General features: G+C 45.9%; 2 protein-coding genes across 2 annotated transcripts in view; both read right to left on the reverse strand.

The window, feature by feature from the left end:
* Nucleotides 1-400: 400 nt before the first annotated feature.
* Nucleotides 401-15146, reverse strand: part of LOC115309159 (nicotinamide N-methyltransferase) — a 45640-nt gene continuing 30894 nt past the window's right edge. The window contains exon 3 of the mRNA XM_040209359.3: nt 401-981. Within this exon, the coding sequence (XP_040065293.2) occupies nt 549-981 (433 nt within the window). The 3' untranslated portion in view covers nt 401-548. The remainder of the gene's footprint in view (nt 982-15146) is intronic.
* On the reverse strand, nt 11808-13321 carry LOC120839124. The gene has a single exon (XM_040209358.3). It carries the CDS (start codon nt 13319-13321, stop codon nt 12164-12166), a length of 1158 nt encoding a protein of 385 aa, XP_040065292.1. The 3' UTR covers nt 11808-12163.

Here is a 15146-nt window from a genome sequence, read left to right on the forward strand (position 1 = left end):
CCTGAGGCTCAACAAAAGATCGCCGCGTTCTGAGAAATAGCCCAAAATAGCCACATAGCCTACCACAAAATTTTGACGCCAACTAGAAAAAAATGTAGCCCAATTTGGCTATATATAGCCCAATCTGGCAACGCTGCGCCTGACGGGCGTTAACTCATGAACTTTTCCAAGCTCATAAGTAACACTATTTAACTACTTATTTTAAGTAACGGGCACAACGCTGCCGCCCGGACATGGATGGTGTAAATAAAGATTTCTCTCTCTCTCTCTTTCTCTCGCTCTCTCTTTCTGAGTAGTCAACAGCAACGTTAAAGGTCGGAAAGAAATTCGAGGAACGCGGAATGTTTCGCTTCTGTCCAAAGGTCAAAGAAAGAACACAATCAACTTGGATTTGCAGGATTTTATGAGGCATCTGTGAACGGTCAATAAAACGGTTGAGGCCGTCTTTATCTTGCAATATACGAGGCGAATTCATAAAACTGTCCAATCCTACATTGAAGATGCACGTAATAGAAGGCACCCGCTCTCCTCTTTCTTGCCGGGTACGATTAAGGCTTGCGGGCCACCAGGGCCCATCCGAATCGCTTGCCTCGATCTTCTAAAATAGGACCGTCATAGTCTCCGGTGCGAAACCTCTTGATCTCTAATCCTGCATCCGTCACTGCCTTCTTGACGATTTCTTCGGTGAGCACCATCATGGGAAGGGGCTCCTTGCCCACTTCGTACCAGGTGATTCCTCCCGTGCCGACCATGACGAGGAAACCTCCAGACTTCACTAGCGAAGCCATGTTCGCCAGAACACGCCCGAACGACTCTGAGTCTGCCGTCGCCGCCTCCAGACAGTTGCACGAAAGAACGACGTCGAATGTTTTCCTGTGTTCCTCTGGAAGCACTCCTGGCTCCAGGACGTCGCAGGGGACCACCTTGCTGATTGCACGACGCGCTCGCTCCATGATTTCGTAGGCCCCCTTTTTGGTGTCCCTGAAAATAAGAATAGGCGAACGTATGCTCGCTTTAAGCCGATCTAATGTGCATGTTGGCGGCACTATACAATGGAATTAAGTCTCCACAGAACTGTCATATTAGCGCAGAACCTTCACTGAGCCTTGCGGACAAATCATAAAACTAAACACTTTCGCGTTTACTTTTGTTTGTTTTTTATCTGTCTAGTCTGAGGCATGTATATATACTTCGCCTAGCCTTAGCGTCGACTACACTCCGTTCACTTTTAAGCTGAGACTATATTCCTTTCACCCTTAAAGGGGCGATGCAACAATTTTTGTATTTTGCGCGAATACCGCTTAGGACGGATCCCTGACATTATTGACCTATAGAAGCACACGTTCGTTTTTCATCCCACGCAATAGAAGTCCCAGAAAAAAATTAAGGAAAAACGAGCAGCCTTCACTCCCTCAACTCGCAGCCAGAACAAGCGGCCACGTGATCTGGAGCCGATTATATGCCGCCAATGTTGATCATAGCTACGCGCTGGGGTTGGCAAGGCACAGGACGCGCGCTGAGTTCCAGACATTGCTATGGCTCGGCTATTGTCGTCATTGCAGCGATTGGACACGGGTCAGTACCAGAATGCTTCTCGAGCTAGTAATTATCACGAGCCCAAATCGTGTGCTCACACAAGGCTCGGGTCCAATCTATGAACCGCATTTAAATATCGTCATTGGGGTGTACTGCGATTCCCCCATTAAGTCATGAAATTTTGCAAAGGAAAGATTAAATGAAAATTATCGCTTTTGTCCTTGAAATTACAGCGCAACAAAGGAGGTTTTTGGCCAGTGGCGTTGCGTGCGGGTATCCTTGAGTCCCACTAGTGCCAGTAAGCTCGTGTAAAGGGAAAAACATTCCAAATGAATATCGTTGCACCGCTCCTTTAAGCTGAGACTAGATGCTCCGCTTTCTGCGCAAGCTTTCTGCCCTTGCTAACACAACTGTGAACGCGCAGGTATGCACAACCAAACTACTGCGGAAGCCAGCGAGCTCGCGGAAGCCAGCGGAGCTTCTAGTCTCAGCTTATGCGTCAACGAAGTATGACTGTGAAGGCTGTGCAAGCGCGAGCGGCTAACCTGACTGCCTTGAGTGGAGCCCTTGCATGCTGCACGGGTACTCGTGCAGCCGCAGGGGCTTCATCCGAAGTAACTAGTTCGCGCTTTTAGCATGCGCGGACAACAATAGTCCATGCTAAGGTGTGACTAAGTTTAGACCCCGTCACTGTTTACAAACATGAACCGCCGCTTACGTCCCAAGCGACTTCCTGTCGCTCCGTTTTTGCAAGTCTCTTCAGCTTGCTGATGTCGTAAAGTTGGAGATTTAACGGCGGCCTTTGACTGCACAAAGTCATGGAGGAGACACGTTGGTTTAGAAGAATATTCGAAAAATTCGAACAGATCTTGCTCCTCGTTCTTTTGGCGTTCACCTTGAGAATTGTGCAACCCCACCCTTGGTTAGTGTGATTCTGAACCAACAGATGGCGGTGGGATCGCCTTCCAAGAGGGAAGGAACCTAGTAATAGTTCATGCGGGGCTTAATGATGTGCTGAAGGGTAGGAGCCAGAACCTCGGAAAGCAGCTAAACGTGGGAATACGTAAGCTGAGGGACGTGTCTGAGAATGTGCATGTGGTTGTGTGCACCATTCCAGAAGTTCGGGGGCAGTCGGGGTTAACGGAGAGGAGGGTTGTCGAAGCCAACGGAGTAATTAAGGGTATGAGTCGACAGCTTCGGTACGACGTAATGGAAGTAAACAGAGAAGTGTACGAGGCTGGCTCCCGCCCTTTTGCAGATGGCATTCACTACAGTGAGGCCACGGGTTACAGGGTGGGGGATAGGATGGGCCGCACGGTGACTGCTTTTTTGGGGGGACCGAGGGCCCTGGGGGCACTGAAGTAATTGAGAACCCAACAAAGTCAGGAGAGGCACCCAGGGTTAAAAAGAGGAGAAAACGTAAGAACAGGTATAAAAAAACAGCACAATCAGACATTGGATATATTAACATGCAGGGTGGTAGAAATAGGTTAAAATGGGAAGAGGTAGAGGAGCAACTAAGAAAGGAGGATTTAATGGTGTATGGGTTTGTGGAAACACATCTAAGAGACATGGAGCAGCCACCTTGCAACCCTGACTATGTGTGGGAAGAATGCAACAGAATGGAGGGAACGAGGAAGGGAGGTGGAATTGGAGCATTTATTAAGAAGAATATGAACTTTCAAAGGATCAGAAAGGAGTGCGCCGAACATTTGTGGCTGAAAGGAAAAGTCGCTGGGGAATCAACAGTCCTTGGAGTGGTTTACTTATGGACAGGGACGGGTGCTAAAGAGGAAAACAGAAAAATGATTGATTGCATATCAAGAGACATTAGTGAACTAGGGGAAGGCTCCGAAATAATTATTATGGGAGACATGAATGCCCATATTGAGGGTCTGGATGGGTATACGGACTCAACTGGAAGCATATTACTAGAACTGGTGGAAAAACATGACTTAGTTTTATGTAATACCAGTCAGAAGTGTGACGGGCACATAACTTGGGAAACTGGCAATCTGCATTCAACTATAGATTACGTACTCATGTCACACAAAATATATGGTAAGTTACAAAATGAAAATAGATGAAGAAGGTTCCAAAAGTCTTGGTAGTGATCACAAACGTATTAAGCTGAATTTTGCCAGAGAAGTAAATGCTGAAACTAGACAACATAATTCAAAGAAAACTTTTTGCAGCGACAAAGAGTTGGAAATAGTTGTTGAAAGAATAGAGGCAGCAGTTTCAGGGCAACGGCATACAGATTGGACCTATGAGAGCCTAACTAGGCTTTTTGCTCTAGAACTAGACAAAGTTAAGAGTAAACGAAAGGGGAAGCAAGGACATAGACCAAAAAGTTGGTGGGACAAAGAAGTGAAGCAGGCGATACAAAAACGTCAGGAAGCCTCTAGAGAACACAGGTATTCCAAGCGTAGTGGGGAGTCCGAAACGGAAGTAAAAAGAAAATGGGACAATTTTATAACATGTCGCCGAGAGGCATCCAGTTTGATCAATGCGAAAATTCAGAGAAAGGGTGAGGAATGGATGAGTAATGTAGGTAAGAAAGATAGGAACGCTGCCAAGAAGTTTTGGGAGCACTTGAACTCGCTCGGTGAAACAACGCAAGCTAGACAGAGGTTCATACTCTCGCATCAGGGAGATCAATTAGAGGGAGATGATGCGATACAATATATAGGAGCAGTGATGGAGGAGAAATTTCGGGAACGGGTACATGTGGAAGATAGGAGAACCGAAGGAAGTAGCAGTCCAGTTTGTGACATCGCGGATTTTGGACAAAGAGAATGGGAAAAGGCGGAACGAAGAGTCCCTAGTGGCACTTCGACAGGCACAGATGGTATCCCTATCAAGCTGGTGAAGAATTTGGGTCCTAAATCTAAGGCAAAACTAAGGGAGGTAGTGAGTACCATGATAACAAAAGGAAATATTCCAGATGAATGGAGGCTTAGTAGGATGAGTATGATATATAAGGGAAAGGGAGATAAGTCTGATATTAGGAATTATCGTCCTATAACCGTGACACCGGTTATTTACAGGTTGGTAATGCAGATTATAAAGAACAGACTGGAGGAATGGGTAGATTGCGAGGGCATACTGGGCGAGTTACAGAACGGGTTTCGAAAACAAAGAAGGTTGGAGGACAATTTATTTTCTCTAACACAGTGTATAGAAATAGCGCAAAAAGAAAACAGACAGCTCTGGCTGGCATTTCTGGATATCAAGGGTGCCTATGACAATGTGAACCAAAGAAACCTGTGGGACATAATGGAGATTTTAAACCTAGATGAAGGACTAACACCACTATTAAGGAACATTTACAAAGATAACAAGGTGATTATAACATGGGAAGGAAAGGCGACAGGGAAAATAGAGATAAGACGAGGCCTTAGGCAGGGGTGCCCGTTATCGCCTTTGCTGTTTATGTTGTATCTGAGAGGATTGGAGGATAGACTATAGTCAGTTACAGGTTAAGAAGGTAGCGGCAAATGCCCCTCAAAGGGAATCAGATATCCCTCCGCCACCTCAGCATCCAATAGCGTCCCACCGTTTCCGTGACGTCGCGGCCAACGCGCGAGGAGGGTCTTGCCTTTCTGTACATATTTGCTTTATCTTTCAACTTTGACTTAGCATTGTGGAAGCCACGAGAGGGAGATTAGAGTTCTCCCCCACCGACGGAAACAAATACGACTTTCGGGGATTAGCTTCCCCCCCGATGGATACAAAGGCTGCTTTCAGGGGCTCGGTTCCCTCTCCGATGAATACAAAGGTCGCTTTCTTAAAAAGTGGGATCGGAGACAAGTGGGAATCCATTCAAGCGGAACAAGGAGCGTTTCCAGTGAACTCTTCTTTCGACTGCGGAGAGATTTGAAACGGGCGCATCACACTTGTGGGAGGAGCTTCTCCTACCTTCTTGACTTGTAACCGACTATAGAGAAGAGTGGGCTTGGGTTCAACCTTCCTTACAGTAAGCTAGGCCAAAAAATTCAGCAATCCTTACCGGGATTGATGTATGCGGATGATATTGTACTAATGGCTAACAACAGGACAGAGTTGCAGGAATTGATGAGCATCTGTGGTAGGGAAGGAGAGGAATTAGGTTTAGAATTCAGTAGCGAAAAATCAGCAGTCATGATTTTTAACGAGGATGAAGTTGAGAGGCTGAAGATACAGAATATTACAGTTGAGAGAGCTAGTAAATACAAGTATCTAGGAGTATGGATATGTGATGGTGCAGAATATCTCAGAGACCATGAAAAGTATATAATAGGTAAGGGCAACAGAAATGCAGCTGTAATGAAAAACAGAGCACTTTGGAATTACAACAGGTACGAGGTGGTGAGAGAGATTTGGAAAGGGGTCATGGTGCCTGGCTTGACTTTTGGAAACGCAGTGCTATGCATGAAATCCGAAGTGCATGCGAGACTAGAAATAAAACAGCGCGGAGTAGGTAGACTGGCTTTGGGGGCACATTGCAAAACGCCAAACCAGGGAGTACAAGGAGACATGGGATGGGCATCATTTGAGAGCAGGGAAGCGGTGAGCAAGGTAGAATTTGAGGATAGGTTGAGGCAAATGGACGGGGAGCAATGGGCACGAAAGGTTTTCAGCTATTTATACATGAGGAGTATAGACACAAAGTGGAGACAGCGCACTATAGGAAATTAAGAGGAAAGTTTTTGGGCTATAGCGAAGATACGGAAGAGCAAGTCTCAGTTAAGAAGAAAGTTAAGGCCACAGAAAGAGATCGGTGGCTAGAGGGAATGCAGACAAAGACGGCTCTGGAAAGCTATAGATTAAACAAAAGAGTTATTGCCAAAGAAAGCATTTATGACAATTCTAGGGGAAGCTCATTGCTGTTTGAGGCAAGAACGGGTGTTCTGCGAACCAGAACATACAGAGTGAAGTACCAGGAAATTGATACAGTGTGCACTGCTTGTGGAGAGGAGGACGAGACGGCTGAGCACTTGATACTCTACTGTAAAGGGCTTCACCCTATGCCTACCGGAGACAACATAGATTTAATAAAGTCATTGGGTTTTAGAGACAGCGAAGGGAGAGTGGATTTCAAGACTGTAGAGATTACCAAGCAAAGATTAAGTGAATGGTGGCAGAAATCGAGAGAAAACTAGGTATTTTCTTATTCACTGATGGCAAGGGGGTTTCATAGCCTCACTTTCTTTGCACTGCGGAGTGAATATAGATTTCACATTTAAATATTCTAAGCTTAAATGGTAAAACAAAATGGCTAGGTGGCGTAAGCTACCGCCCGATCCAAAGGGCTCAGCCGTATTCATCCATCCATCCAAGCCTCTTCATCAATCCGAGAAATCGTGTGTGGTGGCGCTTCGATACAGTGGGGTATTTTTCTATATCCTGAATTTGACATCCCTGGGGTGCTAAACTCGTCGAACACAAAGTTTGGGCCGAAGTTCCCGGAACGCACCGATTGGACGATCCCGACGATGACTTGGCGCTTTTTTCGGTGGCGTCCAATCGGCGCGCTCTGATAACTTTGGGCTCCAACTTTGTGTTCGACGAGTTTAGGGCCCCAGGTCCCTTGCTTGTTTTTCTCTGCACGAGCTTTCTTTGGAACGCGCACAGCTGCGCCAGTTCTCGTGCAAGGGGGCCAGTTGCCTACGCTCCGAGCTCACGTCTCTAGCAAATGTGGGCAGAACAAAACGCGAAAATCGTCCCGAGCCAAATGGCGAGACACATACACAACCAAACCACCGACGCGTTGAAATATATAAAATTGCCTGAGCGCCGTTACCGGAGATTTCAGAGGCCAATTGCACATATTTCAATATGATCAGATTTATGTTGACACGAATGAAGGTGACAAGAGGACGAATAGTGAACTGAAAAATAAAGGCTTAATCGGCGAACTTGTGTCAAACAAAAAAAAGTAAGGAAAGAGCGTCGAGGTAGCAGAAAAGCAGGCGGCGATTCGGCAGCGTGACAGAGAGCGAGAGCGAGAGTGACTCGACAAGGTCGCCGGCAGCTGCTTATCTACAGTGCGTCACCATCTCGAAAGTTCTGCAAAGAAGGCTCGAGCGTCGCGCGCTCGGGGCGAGGATGAACTGGCACTTTCGAGAACAAGAAAACGAGGCGAAAGTTACGCCTGGTGAAAGAATGAACGCAAATCTTCTAGAAGGCCGTGACTGAGCGTTGCTTTCTCGGCTCGGCGGGCGGCAATATGACGGGCCGGCGCTTTTGTCGTGCATGTGTTTGGCTCTTTGTGGATTTCCAGGAAAACGAGCTGACGGAATAGACCTGGGTGTCCAAAATTCTAGCCTAAGAAATTAACCACCTAAAGAATAAAAAAGATCAACTATTTTTGGGTGGTTAGGTGCCTCATTTAGGTAGCTGGGTGTTCATTTTGACCAAAACTACGAGACTGGAAAACACAAAAAAAGACACTCAGGTTTAGATGTTGAGTTTGGTAAACCCAAAGTAGGGCTGGTGCGGGAGTCATAATAAAAAAAAAATGCCGAGGTTAAAGATTAACTCACAGCAATAAATGATAATAATTAATTGTCATTAATTCGTTATTATAATAATTAACGAATTCAGTGATAAATACAATGACTGGCCAGGCAAAGAGTCTTGGTATGTGGATAGCCTTTCCACAGTTTAAGCATAGTACAGGATGTTACAAAAAAAAATAAATACAGGGTCTGTTTTTTTACCGCAAGAATAAACTAGACATCGCCGAACGCTCATTTTCCGCCCGAAGGCAGCGCTAGAGGTCACAACCAGATGTCAAAGTTCAGCCCGATCTGATACTTTATTCAAAATTTAAGTGATTTTCTGAAACGTTCATCGGGAAAATGGCGGCCGACGGAGCTTTCGAATACATGGGGCTCTATGGGCACCAGAAACCGAAAACGGGCGAAAATGGGCTTCATTTTCCCATTGAAATTTTCAGAAAATCACTTGCAACTTTTGAATAAGGTTTCCGTTCGGGATGAAACTTTGGCATCTGGTTGTTACCTAGCGCTATCTTTTGGCGGAAAATGGGCGTTAAACGACGCTTAGTTTATTTTTTAGGTAATTTTTTTTTGTGTGGCATTTTGTACCAGTCTTAATTTGGTGATTTGGTGATTTATGCGCGCAAGTAGTGGTGTGCAAAAATGAAAAAAGATGCAAACGGGCACAGTTTGACATTGTACAAAATATAGTGTAAGCACTCACATTGTACTTAAGAGTGAAACAACCCTACGTTTTGCACTAGCGTTGAGTGTATCGAAAGTTAAGAGTGCATCAAAGGCTTGTACACATATACTGCTCAGGCCATTATGTTTGAAAGCTAATAGTACTTTATTACCCTCAGATTTGGTGTAAGTCCTCTCCTCATTGCTTACAAGAAAAAGAAGGAAACATTCTAAGTTTGGGTTGATAGAAAAACTCCACCTGCTGACAGCGACCAATCATCTCGGCGCCGATTATGAGTATTCACTGCATGCCGACGGTCGCGTGCTTAGAACGAGTTTTTTCCCAAGTGATTTCATACAGTCACAATTGTTCTTGGCAAACAACAATATTTACTCAGGCAAGCGGGCATATGTGAAGCTTATAATATTTTGTATTGATTGTGGCACACGTGGCAAGTTGCATAGGCTTTTTTACAACCCGCGAAATAGAATGCTCCGGGTTACCTTGGTCTCTATTTCATTTCATTTCATTTCATTTTATTACCTTAAAGACCCCGTTAGGGGTATTACATAAGGGGTGGGTTACACATAAAAGCATTTTTAACAGACATTCATGTCGGGAGGTGGTTGACGACAGTCTCCATGAATACGGACGGACATGTGATGGCGGCGACGTGGTGGGGAAGGCCGTTCCAGTCTGCAGCTGCTTGAGAAAAAAAGGAGGCTAAAAAAGTAGTAGTGCGGGCACGTGGGAGTGTTACTTGAAGTGGATGACCAATGCGCAGAGATATGCGTGATGGGGGCACAATGTAAGGTGCATGGTTGAGCGAGCTGTAGTAAAACTTGTGAAAGAGGGAGAGGCTGGAAGTGCGACGGCGAAGAGAGAGAAGTGTTAGGCCGCATTCTGCTTTTAAGGATGAAACGCTGATATCGTATGAGTAGGCAGAATGAATGAACCTAGTGGATCGATTTTGAACAGATTCAAGTTCGTTAGTAATATATGCTTGGTGAGGGTTCCAGATGGCAGATGCGTATTCGAGTTTTGATCTAACAAGTGATTTGTACGCAAGTAAACGTACGTGCTTCGGGGCATGGCGTAGATTACGTTTTAGAAATCCAAGGACTCTGTTTGCGGCTGATATGACGTTGGTGGTATGCGCGCGCCAAGATAAATCGTTCGACAGTGTTACACCTAGGTATTTAAATGATTCTACAGATTCGACGGTGACGCTAGCAATTGTATACGTAAAAAGAAAGGGGTTACGGCGACGATGGAATGATACAAGTTTACATTTGCTGGGATTAAGGGTCATTTGCCAATAGTCGCACCATTCTTGCACATGGTTAAGGTCATTCTGCAGGCATGACTGGTCGGAGCTGTTAGTGATTGTACGATAAATAACGCAGTCATCCGCAAACATACGAATGCGGCATGACAGATGCGATGGTAAGTCATTTATGTATATTAAGAACAGGAGCGGGCCGAGGACAGATCCTTGTGGGACGCCTGATGTTACTGGGAGAGGGTTAGATGAGTGGTTGTTAACAAAGACAAACTGAGACCGATTAGACAGAAATTCCTGGACCCATTGAACAATAGCAGTGTTTAGATTTAATTGGGAAAGTTTTAGTAGGAGGCGCTGGTGCGGTACTTTGTCGAATGCTTTGGCAAAATCTAAAAAAACAGCGTCGGTTTGAAGGTTATGGTCAAGATTAAAATGCAAGTCATGAACGAAGAGTGCAAGCTGAGTTTCGCAAGAGAAGCCCTTACGAAAACCGTGCTGGGAGGGGTGGAAAAAGTCTATAGAGTCTAGGAAATTAATTATATGAGTGTAGATGACGTGTTCCATGGCTTTGCAGGGGACGCTTGTTAAAGAGATGGGACGGTAATTTAGTGGGGAGTCCTTGTTACCCGATTTGTAGACCGGAACGACCCTTCCCACCTTCCAGTCGTCCGGTAAGATGCCTGTAGAAAGTGATTGTGAAAACAACATGGTCATGTACACAGCAGATACACGTTTGGTATTTTTTAAAAGTTTTGAGTTAATTCCGTCAACGCCGGCTGACGATGAGAGTTTGATATTTTCAATTAATGATGAGATGCCATCTACAGAGAATGTGAGAGCTGGCATAGTAGATACTGCGTTAGAAGGTATTAAAGAGGGAGGGACATCGGTTTCTTCGGTGAACACGGAAAAGAAGGCGGAGTTAAAAGCGTTGGCGCACTCGGTGTCAGTGACTATTTCGCCCGCTCCGTTCGTCAGGCTAATGATGCGCGTCTCTTGGGGATTTATAACTTGCCAAAATTTTTTAGGATTGTTAATTAAGATCTTTGGTAAGTCATCATAAAAAAAGGAATGCTTTGCGTTACGTATAGATGCCAGATAGGAGTCTTCAGCTGCGTAGTATTTTTCCCATGCGCAGGGGTTTCCATTCCGCTTGGCCGAGCGGAAAAGACGTTTTTTTTTGTTACCTAGTTTTTTCAAAGACTTTGTAAACCAGGGTTTCTGTCGATTCTCACGGAACGTAATTAGTGGGATGAATTTATTTGCAAGTTCATTTAATTTATTTCTGAACATTATCCAGTTTGTATTAATAGAGCGATTAGAAAATGATGCTTCAAAAATTGGAAGAAAGGCGTTTAGCTCATTGTTTATTACTTCATAATTTCCCTTATCATATAGACGAATTCTTTTATCGCTTGTTTGGTGTCGTACCGGGCAAAAGTTGAAGGTAGCATGGATTACTTTGTGGTCGCTGATTTCGCGGAGATAAGTAGCCGATGATAGGCTTTCGGGATGACTGGTTAGTATTAGATCTAGGATGTTTGCAGAATCCCGTGAAACACGTGTGGGTTCGGATACTAGTTGAACAAGGTTAAAATCAAGACATACGTTAATAAAATCTTTTGCGGCTTCATTGCCTATAGCTGAGGGGATCTGGTTGCTCCAGTCTATTTGCGGGTAGTTAAAGTCTCCAAAGAGAAGGATATGCGCATTCGGGTACGTTAAGGCGAATTCACTAAAGATGTTATTAAGTTTACAAGAAAAGTCAGGAGAAGAATGGGGAGGCCTGTAGCAGACTCCCAAAAGAACCGTCTGAGGTGAAGCGCGACATATGATCCATAGTATTTCAAGGTCGGATGTAATGTTAACAATAGAACATGACAACTGCTGGTGTACGGCGATGAGAACACCTCCTCCTCGTGTGGCTTGGCGGTCATTTCTATAAAGGCGGAAGTCCGGCAAATCGGCCAGAACTTCAGCATCAGTGATTTCTTTAGACAGCCAGGTTTCGGTTAATATCAACAAATTACTACAAGAGGACAACACGAGATTAGACAAAATTTCTCGTTTCGGAAGAAAGCTTCGCGCGTTGGTGAAGATTACGGAAAATGAAAGATTAGTTTTGGTAGAATTCCGAGAGGGGGCTGTTATTTTCTTCTGACGGGGCAATTGCTATGCTGTTTCCCTTACTGTCTGTGATGGTTCATCAAAAATATAGCGTTTCGGGCCCATAAGTAGTGTTTTAAACCGTAAAGAAAACGGCGTATTTTTGCTTTTTGCAAACGCAAGTAGGTGTTTGCGAGCATTTTGGACGGGCCGAGAAAAGTCTTCGCCAACACTGAAACTTGTTCCTTTGAACTTGCGGCCATTAGATAGTATGGTGTCTTTTGTCTTATAGAACGTGAATTTAACGATTACTGGGCGAGGGCGGTCAGATGTGTGATGTCCAAGACGATGTGCACGCTCTATTTCTTTGGGGTCTATGGTTATGTTCAAGTGATCACGACAGTGCCGGATGACGAGCTGTTCTGATTGGGCAAACGTTTCTGGTCCAGTGGAGTTAGGGATGCCATAGAAAATGAGGTTGTTGCGTCGAGAATGATTTTCGGCATCGTCGAAGCGTGCCTCCAAGCCACAGACCAAACGGGCCGTCTGAGCCGTCTCGATTTTTACATTTTCTAATTCGGTGCGCACGGGGGCGAGATTTTGATAATGGTTTTCGAGCGCAGTCATGCGCCCGCTTAAATCTGATATCGCTTTATCTGTTGTTAATAGCTGGGTTTTAAGGTCTTGTACCTCTGCAAGTAATTTCGATTGACCGGTGGATAGTTTTTTTAGCTCGGCTAGTATGGCGTTAGTATCAGGACCAGGATTAGTTTCGATGTCCCCCGATTGCAACAGCAAGGAACGGATGACATGGAAGCACTCAATCGAAATGACAACGCAACACTGCGGGCTCGGCAGCTGTATCAAAAAGTAGTTACTTGTTTTTTTAGAGAAAAGACTGCACGATTTACTAACCTGCACGAAAAAGTTGAACGGATTAGTGGTCTGCGTTGTGGCACAGCCACCGAGCCCACAGAGCGACATCGGCTGCGTCGGCTGGTTTATAGTGGGCGGGTAAGCGGCTGTTGATGACGATGGGGCCCTCCACACTTGGCCGAGGATCAATTGCTTGAGTGACGAGTCTGCCGGACGTGACGAGGCGTTGCTGATGGCCGGGTGGTAGCTGCTTGCTTGGTCTTCGTTGTTCCAGATTGTGCATGCTGTCGTGCCGTCCGAGGAAGCCAGCACCGGGAGCAAAGCGCGGAGGAGAATGAAGGAGAACATCTGCACGAAAAAGTTGAACGGATTAGTGGTCTGCGTTGTGGCACAGCCACCGAGCCCACAGAGCGACATCGGCTGCGTCGGCTGGTTTATAGTGGGCGGGTAAGCGGCTGTTGATGACGATGGGGCCCTCCACACTTGGCCGAGGATCAATTGCTTGAGTGACGAGTCTGCCGGACGTGACGAGGCGTTGCTGATGGCCGGGTGGTAGCTGCTTGCTTGGTCTTCGTTGTTCCAGATTGTGCATGCTGTCGTGCCGTCCGAGGAAGCCAGCACCGGGAGCAAAGCGCGGAGGAGAATGAAGGAGAACATCTGCACGAAAAAGTTGAACGGATTAGTGGTCTGCGTTGTGGCACAGCCACCGAGCCCACCTCTAATGCATGTAGTACACAAAAGAACACGAACTGAATTGCAGTGGGAAACAAAAATAAATGATGATAAACAAGCGTGTAGTCACGCGAAAACTGAGGGCATTGCACATATACACAAGATAAGCTTTGTTTCACTAAATACATTACCAGTAAAGTATTTGGTTTTACCCTGCGAGCGAAGCGGAACATACAAGTGCGAGCATACTGCCCTGAACTATACTTCCAGTGAACAAACGCACCATCCAAAGCATCGAGTTCGTTTTTATAGCTCTTGGTACGCTCAAACCTTTAAAAACACAATTATAATCAATTATATTATTTTAAGGGGATCGGTGGCCGAGTGGTCTAGCGCACACCAGCTCGGAGCACGTGGAGCGAAAGCTCGCGCTGCAGAACCCAGGGATCCTGGGTTCGAGCCCCACCCCTGCCCGTTTCGATCTGGATGAGCATCGTACCGGCGTGCGGTCGTGTATCACTACTGCGTGATGCACGTTAAAGACCCCAGGCTAGCGGCTGTGCCGCACTGGCTAAATTTCTCATCTACAGCTGGGAGACTCGTCGCCCCTGTGAGGCAGACCAAGTTCTAGGCTGTATAAACACACACACAACCCAATTCTTCTATATTATTTTAATTATTTTTATTAAGTGCGCCTCTGTTTTTTTTTTTTTGTGTCTGTTGCGTTCACGTGCCATTTTCTTAGATATATAATACTTTTCCAGAAGTCCGACACCTATAGTCTGGTTCATCATAAGTAAGGGCCGAATAATCAAAGATGTAGAAAAAAAAAAACGCGAACAAGCGAACACACATTAAAAATGCAATGTAACGGCACATCCAAAACTAGTCGTTAGTTTTTTCGAAAGCAGCAATTTCGTTGGGCGACATTGTTACCCGCTGACAGACAGACAGACAAAGAACTTTATTGAGGTCCTGAGAAGCGCTGCCCTTAGGGCAGCACCGCGGGCCGCTCCCACGTGGGGACGGGGAGGCCTAGCCTCACCGCCGCATCGTGGGCTCTCTGGACAGCCCGGAGTTGTGGGAGAAGCTCGGAACTCGTGATGGCAGAGCTCCACTCCTCCTCGGTGACTTGATTGGGCCCCGTAACGAGGGGCACCGCCAGAGCATGCGATCCAAGCTGCTGACCGACCCGCAGTCCGTGCAGGTAGACTTGAAGGTATCCGGATCAATAATGCTGAAGAAAGCTAAACTGGGATATGATCTAGTCTGCAACACTCTTTGTGTGATTGCCTGAGACCTGGAGAGTTTACCGTGCGGGGGCAGAAAAGTCCGCCTGCCCATTCGATGGTGCGTGGTGACTTCGTTAAAGGTGAATAAGATGTCTTTAAATTCCACGTAGCCACCCTGCAGATCGGCGTCCTTCCCGGCGCGGAGGGTTAGAGCGCGCGCCCGAGAGTTAGCAGTATCGTTGAGGTTGGTAAGGAAATCTAGCTGAGAA

This window comes from Ixodes scapularis, unplaced genomic scaffold (assembly GCF_016920785.2).
Source record: "Ixodes scapularis isolate PalLabHiFi unplaced genomic scaffold, ASM1692078v2 PGA_scaffold3__209_contigs__length_174095766, whole genome shotgun sequence".
In the NCBI taxonomy this organism is placed as follows: Eukaryota; Metazoa; Arthropoda; class Arachnida; order Ixodida; family Ixodidae; genus Ixodes; species Ixodes scapularis.